This window comes from Candoia aspera, chromosome 4 (genome assembly GCF_035149785.1).
Source record: "Candoia aspera isolate rCanAsp1 chromosome 4, rCanAsp1.hap2, whole genome shotgun sequence".
In the NCBI taxonomy this organism is placed as follows: Eukaryota; Metazoa; Chordata; class Lepidosauria; order Squamata; family Boidae; genus Candoia; species Candoia aspera.
In genome coordinates, this window is record NC_086156.1 from 114200758 (window position 1) to 114209247 (window position 8490).

The 8490-nt window shown below is 40.1% G+C and overlaps 1 protein-coding gene across 1 annotated transcript in view; it reads right to left on the reverse strand.

The window, feature by feature from the left end:
- Window positions 1–7575, reverse strand: part of LOC134497202 (vomeronasal type-2 receptor 26-like) — a 33342-nt gene extending 25767 nt beyond the window's left edge. The window contains exons 1-4 of the mRNA XM_063302877.1: window positions 6775–7575; window positions 5942–6169; window positions 5451–5577; window positions 3726–4617 (exon numbers count right to left, since the gene is read on the reverse strand). Coding sequence (XP_063158947.1) covers window positions 3726–4617; window positions 5451–5577; window positions 5942–6169; window positions 6775–7575 — 2048 coding nt within the window. The remainder of the gene's footprint in view (window positions 1–3725; window positions 4618–5450; window positions 5578–5941; window positions 6170–6774) is intronic.
- Between the last annotated feature and the right edge of the window lie 915 nt (window positions 7576–8490).

Sequence of the window (8490 nt, forward strand, 5' to 3'; positions counted from 1 at the left end):
TTATGTAAATCTATTTTTTTTCTTGTTTGGGGAGGGAGGTGTCACATAAATTACCATGAATTAATGGAGGGGTCGCGGTATGGCAAAATGTGAGAATCACCAGTCATTTTCGACCATCTCCTAGAGTCGTCCAAACATTGCGTGTTCCAAAATATCATCCCTGTGTGTGGGAGACACGAGAAGACCTGCTAAATGAGTCTTGTGCCTTCAGTGTTATGCCTGATGCCTGCATAATGCATGATAAAGACATTCACTGTAGGTCCCTTTGGAGGTCAGCGAAATGTTGGGGGTGAAAACTCTGATTCTTCTTCGAGATGGTGGGAGAGTCCAGAGTTGTGCCATGTGCAGCTCTTGCAGCTGCAGGAGACGGGGCCATCCAGGGACGCAGGGGCCAAACCGTTTTCCCTGACGAGACCTGGAGGCTTCCGAAGAGCTTCCCTCAGTACTTTAAAGTACTTTATTTGCAGATACTGCAAATCTCGCTGCAAGGTTGTTATTTGCGTCCCTACTTGCTTCTCAGGTATCTCGTGATTTCAGTCTGCACATGAAACTCACATTTCCGCCATGTCCTTCGCAATCTAATTTCTGATTTTGTTAAAATGAAAAATTATTGATCAGAACCTTCAAAATACTATTAACTCCTGTAACTGCCTGGAGAAGTCCCTGCAGTTTTATTGTTTTATTCACGGCTTTATCACACATTGGCCTTAGAGCAAATAGAGGACCTACGTGGCATTCTCAGAAATAAAGCTAATGCTAAATGCTGGGGCTTTGCGTTTTATCTTATCTTATTCTTTTTTCATTCCATTCCATTCCATTCCAGATTTCACTTCACTTCACTTCACTTCACTTCACTATTTCTATTTCTATTTCTATTTCTATTTCTATTTCTATTTCTATTTCTATTTCTATTTCTATTTCTATTTCTATTTTATAATAAATGTTCCAACATAGAATACCTTTGCCTAATATAGAGTGGAGGGGAGCTGTGTCAATTTGTCAGTCTCAGGTTCACATAATAGCATTAAATGATCCAGGAATCTGTGTTAAGAAAACATTCCACATGGTTTCGGTTTGAATTCATCTAGCATGTGTGAATTGGTTTGAATTTTCTCCATGCTTTGCGTTTTGACATGTCTGTTTTTCATCTTGGGACATGCACTCCAAAAATACGGGGGTGAAATTCAAATCCTTGCAATGTAGTCATAGAGGGGATTCTTTAAAAAAAAAGAACAGAAAAAAAAAAGAACAGAAACAGGACCAAAGATCGATAATTGCCTCATCAGAAATGCTAAATGTGAGGAAGGGAGAGATTGGGAGAACTACCAAGGAGGCCTTCCAGCCTTTGTTTTTCAGCCATTCCTCTGGGAGTGCTAATAACTCTATCATTAAGTCATGTTACGGTGTGTAATTTCAACACGGAAAGCCGGTCTGGCTGGCGGCAATTCTGCTAGGACGTGTGCCAATTGTTTGGTTGATAGGCCTAGAAATAGGAATCTTCAGGTCTGCTGGCCAGAAGGAAACAAAGGAGTATAACTGAGGCAGAGTGCTACAGACATCTTATGACGCTGTTGTCTCTTTCCCAGGAGAATAGCCCTGTAATCTGGCTTTAGATGTTTCCTCAGCCTCAGCTTTGAAAGCAAGAACGCTTCCAGGCCTTTGACAGTTGGACTACCCAAGAGACCTTCTCACAAAGTCCTCTTTTCACAGCTGAGAAACTCTGAACCTTCTCCTGCACTTCCTGACATGTTAATAGAATTGCTTCAATAACATTAGAGTGGCTCATAGAAATCAACAAACATACACACACACACACACAAACACACACATTTGATTTATATCTCTGGAATCACTATTGACTTTTTCCTGCGGCTGAAAACGTGCATCTGTAGCTAGGACTGGCACTCCCAGCATTGCATAATAGAAAGTGGGATGAAATAATAATAATAATAATAATAATAATAATAATAATAATAAAATGGTGTTGAAAGATTTAATGGTTAAATCTTTGAACACTGTTTTCTGAGGTGTTCAAAGATTTAAGTGGAAGTATTAAATCAAAACCTTGCCAGTGTGAAGAAATGCACAGTTTTAAAGATAACACACACACACACACATATAGATTTATAAATTTTACCTTCAAAATATGTCTGTCTATGTATGTCTATATACTTGTGTGTGTGTGTGTGTGTATTTATAGTATAAACATCTGTTTGCGCATGTGTGTACCTAGCTTTGTAGAGTACACGTGTGAACATACACACACACATATACTCTAAAAAGCCAGGTCCTTTCATCTATGTACATTCATAAAGAAGTGGTACCATTTTGGTTCCTATATGGTTATCCAGTTCAGCAAGTTGTCGAAACAACATAACTGTAGCCACCTCTTCACCTGTACTTCACCTGCAGAATTCTGGGTAAATTACGGAAGTTGATAGGCGTGGCATGAGGAAGCTACGGCTCACCCCATTCCTAATGTGCAGCCACATCTGGGCAGCCAATCCGAAGGAAAACTGCATCACTCTATCACAAAGCAAGCCCCTCCCCTTTTGGTGGGAATCGTGATGTCCCATGCATATACAAGAGAGGAGGAGCTTACAGAATAATGGAACTTTGGTCATTTTGATCAAGAAGCAGGACCTTGCAGATAGCCATACTGATCTCCCTGGATGGGCCACTGCCCAAGGTAGGTTGTTGGAGAAAGCAGGTCACTTTTCATGGTTGTCCAAAAAACAGCAAAAAAGAGTGGAAACAGAGTAACAGGGAGATCGGAAGAATATGAGGGAGAGCCTGGTTATTAGCTTTGACTATGGGTGTATGTCTGTCCTTAATAACCAGTCCAAGACACCTAGGCTGTCATGAGTGAGGAGCAAAGAGCAAATGAGGCTAAAATGACCCCTAAAGGTCCTTCAAATGCCAGAAAGCTGATCAACATATTGTTGTCTGTAACTCACCCCCCTAGAATGCATGCAGTATATAGACACCCATTTGGAATATCTGTTTTTAACTTTCGATTACTCCATAGGATGGGCTGATCCTATAGTAATCTCTTCTCTGTTAATACTTTCCAATATACTCTTGTGGGTATCATTGGAAGAAGGAAAAGGAGAAGGAGAATATAGAAATGATTCATTTAATTTTGTGCTCTGTCTTATAGCTTTGGCAACTTAGTGTAATGCTGGAAGATGGATTCCAAATAACGGGTGGAGCTAAGACAGAAACTAAATGTGGATTGATTTCAATTAAATTTATACACTAGTTTCATTTTGGATTATGTATGTAAATAAATTTCATTAAAATCACGTCTACTTCTTGGAAACAGAAGAATGAACAATCCTGTACATGAAGAATCATATTTAACTGCATATATTTAAAGTTGGTTTAAATTGAAATAATCCTACATGTATTACATGTAGGGGGTGGCTGGCACCATAATATGGCCCCGGGGAATTTGAATATCTTCTGTCTTGGGTTTTAGCTTTCTACATTATATATTTTATAATACTTATATATTTTTAGAGTCTATCTTGTATATTTATATTTTATAATTTTTAAAATTGATATGAACCATTGTTATTTTAATGTATTGTAAGGCAACCAGAGTCGTGTTTGAGATGGGCGGTGGAAAAATCTGCTAAAGAAATAAAAATAAATAAAAATAAATTACTTAGATACTCATCTTCTTAATTTGAACAGAAAAAGATATTTACACGATTTAATACCTTTTTATTAATTGTTCCCTGTTGTTCAGTTCGGGCCTCAGCACTATGATGTAGCATTTGGGGAAAAAGATACATCCCAGTAAGGCAGCACTGGAAGACAAGATAGAGAAGATCTCCACAGCCAACATGGCTTTCCCTGTCGTGCTCAGGTAGCTTGGCACAAAGGACACCCACACGCTGCAAAAAGCCAACATGCTGAAGGTGATGAACTTGGCTTCATTAAAGCTGTCAGGCAAATTACGTGCAAAGTATGACACAATGAAGCTGGCAAGAGCCAAGAAGCCAAGGTAGCCCAGGACAAAATAGAACATGAGGATGGAGCCTTCATTGCATTGCAAAAGCATGGTTTCCATAAAGGAGTGCATGTCTAACTCAGGGAATGGAGGAGAGGTCGCCAACCAGACAGAACAAAGGATGGCTTGGAAAAGAGAGCAGGAAAGAAGAATCAAAAGGGCCAGTCTTTTCCCTACCCATTTCCTCATCTGAGATCCTGGCTTGGTGGCCATGAAAGCCACAACCACAGTGATGGTTTTGGCCAGGACACAAGAAACAGCCACTGAGAAGATGAGGCCAAAAGTTGGTTGCTGGAGGAGGCAGGTCACTTTCCCAGGTTGGCTGAGGAAGAGAAAGGGAGAGAGAAAGCAGAGCAAAAGGGACACCAGGAGGGTGTAAGTGAGGTCCCGGTTGTTGGCTTTCACTATGGGGGTGTCCTTGTGCTTAATAAACGTTCCAAGTATCCAGGCTGTTATCAAGCAAAAAGCAACAGCAGCTGATGCCAAGGAGATCCCTAAAGGTTCTTCAAAAGACAGGAAACTTGATTTTTTGGTGATGCAATGATCTTGCTCCTTGCTGGGATACTGATCTTCAGGACATTTGAAACAATCTTCCATCTCTACATTAGAAATCAAAAGAAATCTCAGTCATTGACCAACCAAGTCAAACTGTAGTATCTTTGGTGTTCATTCTGTCTTAAATCTATCTCCATATTGCAATATGATACTGAAATATAATATTTACACAATATCATCATATAGGACCAAAGGGGGAAAGTGGATTTGAACTGTTAAGGACAGTGAGTATTCACAATGCAGACTTTTGAGATTTCAAAATTTTAACAGTACTCTGAATGTGCAGAACTGGGGGAAAAAACGGAATTGGCAGATTGAACTGTGGAATTTAGGAGCAGCAGCAGCAGATGTTGATAGTATTGACTGTGAGGGGATAAACTAGTATCCTTCATCCAAACCCTTTGAATTTTCTACTTGTGGAAGAGTAAGTTAGCATAAAGCCTTAAATTTATAAATTCTTGGTAAAAAAAATATATTACTATTCAAAGAACATTCCCCCCTCATGTTCATTTTCCAGCGTTTTGCTCATCTTAGACCTAAATGTATCATTTTTGGAAAACTCATGGAGTAGGCCCATCTCTGAATCCTAAACTAGGCTTCCAGAAGGCTTCTTCTGAAATGTTGGGCACAAATGCCAACTCATCAGGAATACCTGTGAGAATACCAAAATTTTGCAACTTAACATAGCCTTTATATATTTTTCAGATCATTTGTCAGGGAGATTCACATGGCTCCCTGGAAATTCATCTGAGGAAACATGTCCTTACTAATACAATACTGTAGTTATATGCTCATCATATAGTGACTTTCCTTAGCTCTGTGGGAAATATTTCTTTTAAGCCCATGTCATGATCAGAGGGAGAACTTCACAACTGACCCATCTTATCTGAAATCTTTCCTTCTGGACATGGAACACAGTCATAGCAGCAGAATGGTCTCCCTTCCACCCTTCTCTTCCAGGTTCCTGGGTAACAGTACTCATTACAGAGAGAAATGGGAAGAACCTGCTGACAACATGAAACAGAGCTCAGAAGGAGATCCCAAGTTTGTTGTTTTTATGTACATGAGAACTAGGTTAAACCTTTAAACCATTTTAACTATTCCATAAAAAGTGATAAGACAAGTAGGAATGTTTGGGCAAAAAACGAATTATAGTTTTAAAGGAACATATAACAAAGACATATGTTCAAGTATAATTATGTATCATAGTTTTTCAAAAGATTAATACAGTGTTACAGAATGACCCCATTTTTTAGAGAAATGAATGTTGGCATGATCATTTGGAAAGTGTTGTTTTTGTTTTTAAAAAAGACAACTCTGAGTTGGTCCCTCCCAAAAGAGGATTTCTTGAGATTTTCTTGACCATACCTGGTTGAAACCGGGGTGCCAGAGAAGCCTATTTTCATCAATGACCATTTTTTTTCCTTTTGCAGCATTAGGATCTAGCCTTCCAACTTTAACTCTCTGAAATGACCTGTTAGGAAAAGTGATCATGTTGATAACATCAAATCCTCCGGTCACTTCCCTTTTGTCATTAAAGAAGACTCTCTCTCCAGCTGAGTGGTTAAAAGAAATGCCTTGAAGAAATGGGTGGAGCTGCTTGGAAATAGAAAGTGAGGTGGGGGGAGACAGAGAAGAAAATAACATGGTCATACTTGGAGAAAAGAGTTCAGTACAGGTTACTCTGGATTCATTTGGCTGGGTGTACAATTTGGGTAAGAGCAATGTTTTCACCCTAGCTCCTTGAAGCATACCTACCTAGTGCTGAAATATCTTAGCCAATTTTGCCATCCTAATCAAGTTGTACTAAATTCTTCATGGAAAGGAAAGTGTAGAGAGGTTACCTGCCAAGGCTGGAGATATCTGAAGCATACATATCTAGTGTTTAATCCTAGCCTATTTTGCCATCCTAATCAAGTTGTGAGAGCCAGTTTGGTGCATCAAGTTAGAAACCAGGAGACCGAGTTCTAGTCCCACCTTTGGCACAAAGCCGGCAGGGTGACCTTGAGCCATACACTTTCTCTCAGCCATAGGAAGGATGAAATTGCAAACAACTTCCAAAAACTTTGCCAAGAATATTGCAGGGACTTCTCCAGGAAGTCTTCGAGAATCGGACACAATTGAATGGATTAAAAGCAAACAAACAACAAACAACAATTTGTACTAACTTCTTCACAGAGAGGAAAGTATAGAGAGGTTACCTGCCAAGGCTGGAGATCTGTGACTCGAACCATGTTTCCCACCACCCTTTTGCCCTGGTTTGGTCCCTTTGATAGTAAGGCCTGCAAAGAATGAGCCACAGTGAAGACACCATTGTAGATACTGTAACTATGACCAGTCATTTCCATTTCAAATAAAGGTCCAGGAAGACTCTCCAGGGTCTCCTCCCCAGTGCATTGTCCAATGTCCATTGTTGGCAATCCTGAATTAGGAAAGAAACAGTCAAATGCTTGCTCCCAAAATTCCTTTATAAATCCATCTCTGTGCCTCCAAGAAGGTTTTATGGACTGAACAAACGCCTTGAATCCCAGAACTTCATTTGATGGAATTTGAAAGGAAATGGCCCCATTGAACAACTGGAGGTTCCAAGACTTTTGAAATCCTGTTAGGATAAAATCAAATTGACTAGTCATGATCCAAACCTTTTTAAAGGATATATTTGCTCTCAATACAGGATCCAACAAATAAATGACAAATGAGAGCCATACAAGCAACAGAGATTCTCCATAGATGACAAATGTGTTTGTCCTGCTGTCTTCGTAATGTCTATAAAGGGTAAACAGTATACCACTAAATTTATCCAACTCATCAATATTGGGTATTCCTGGGACTTGTTGTAGGAAAGCTGAACAGATTCCATTCTCTGAAAGCAAAAGCTGCATTTTCTGCAAAAATTGTTTTCCGCTCTCACTCTCAGAAGCCAACAGCCCAACCCACTTCCATCCAAAATGCTGTAACAATTGGAGAATCCCAACATACAGAGGAGCCTCATTTGGGGCCATGGAGTAAAGTGATGAGAACCGACTGGTATAAAATTCTTCTGGTGGATATGAACCATATGTAAGCTGAGAGAAAATTAAAATATGTTAAAGTCATAAGTTAGGCTAAGTGCCCTTCTCTCTGTACCTCTTTAGGGTACTGTTGAAAAAGAAGAAGATTGCTCCTGTACTCCCAGTTCCTCTGTTTATCAGAAGATAATGCAATTACTGGGGTACTCACTCATTTAGAGAATCTATCAGGAAAGACGTCTGATTGGAACCAGGGAAAGTAGGATTCAGATCCATCATCGCTTATGCAATCATGATTTACAGTTACTCAATAAATCTTCTTCCTAGGACTGACAGAGGGACTGGCCCAAGTTCAGCCAGCTTCAAGGTAGGATTGAAATGCATGATCCTTATGCTGGTTGAGTGGTTTTCAGGTACTCCCTAAGTCTTCTTTTGGTGATAGTGTGCGAGTGCATGTGTGTGCTTTTGAGTCAGTGTTTACTGCTGAAGACTGCCTGGACCAGTCTGTGAAGGTTTCCTGGCAAGATTGCAGAAGTGGTTTGCCATTGCCTTCTTCTTCCCAGGGCTGAGAGAGAGGGACTGACCCAAGGCCACCCAACTGGTCTTCTGCCTAAGATGGAACTAGACCTCATGGTCTCCCTCTTTCTAGCCTGATGCCTTAACCACTACACCAAACGGGCTCTCCCTTTGGCAATAGTAATGGGGGATAAAAAAAAAGAACTCCATCTATATTCTTTGGGCTTTAAGTATAAACAGAAGAGTTGGTTAACTTTCCCCACCCACAGACCAACCTGAGGAATCTTGTAAACATCTATAATGCCTGCAATATGGGAAGAGGTATCACATCCAAGTCCTCCAATGATGGCCATGAGGTTCTTAGCGATGCCACATTCATAGTTGGGGAGAAAT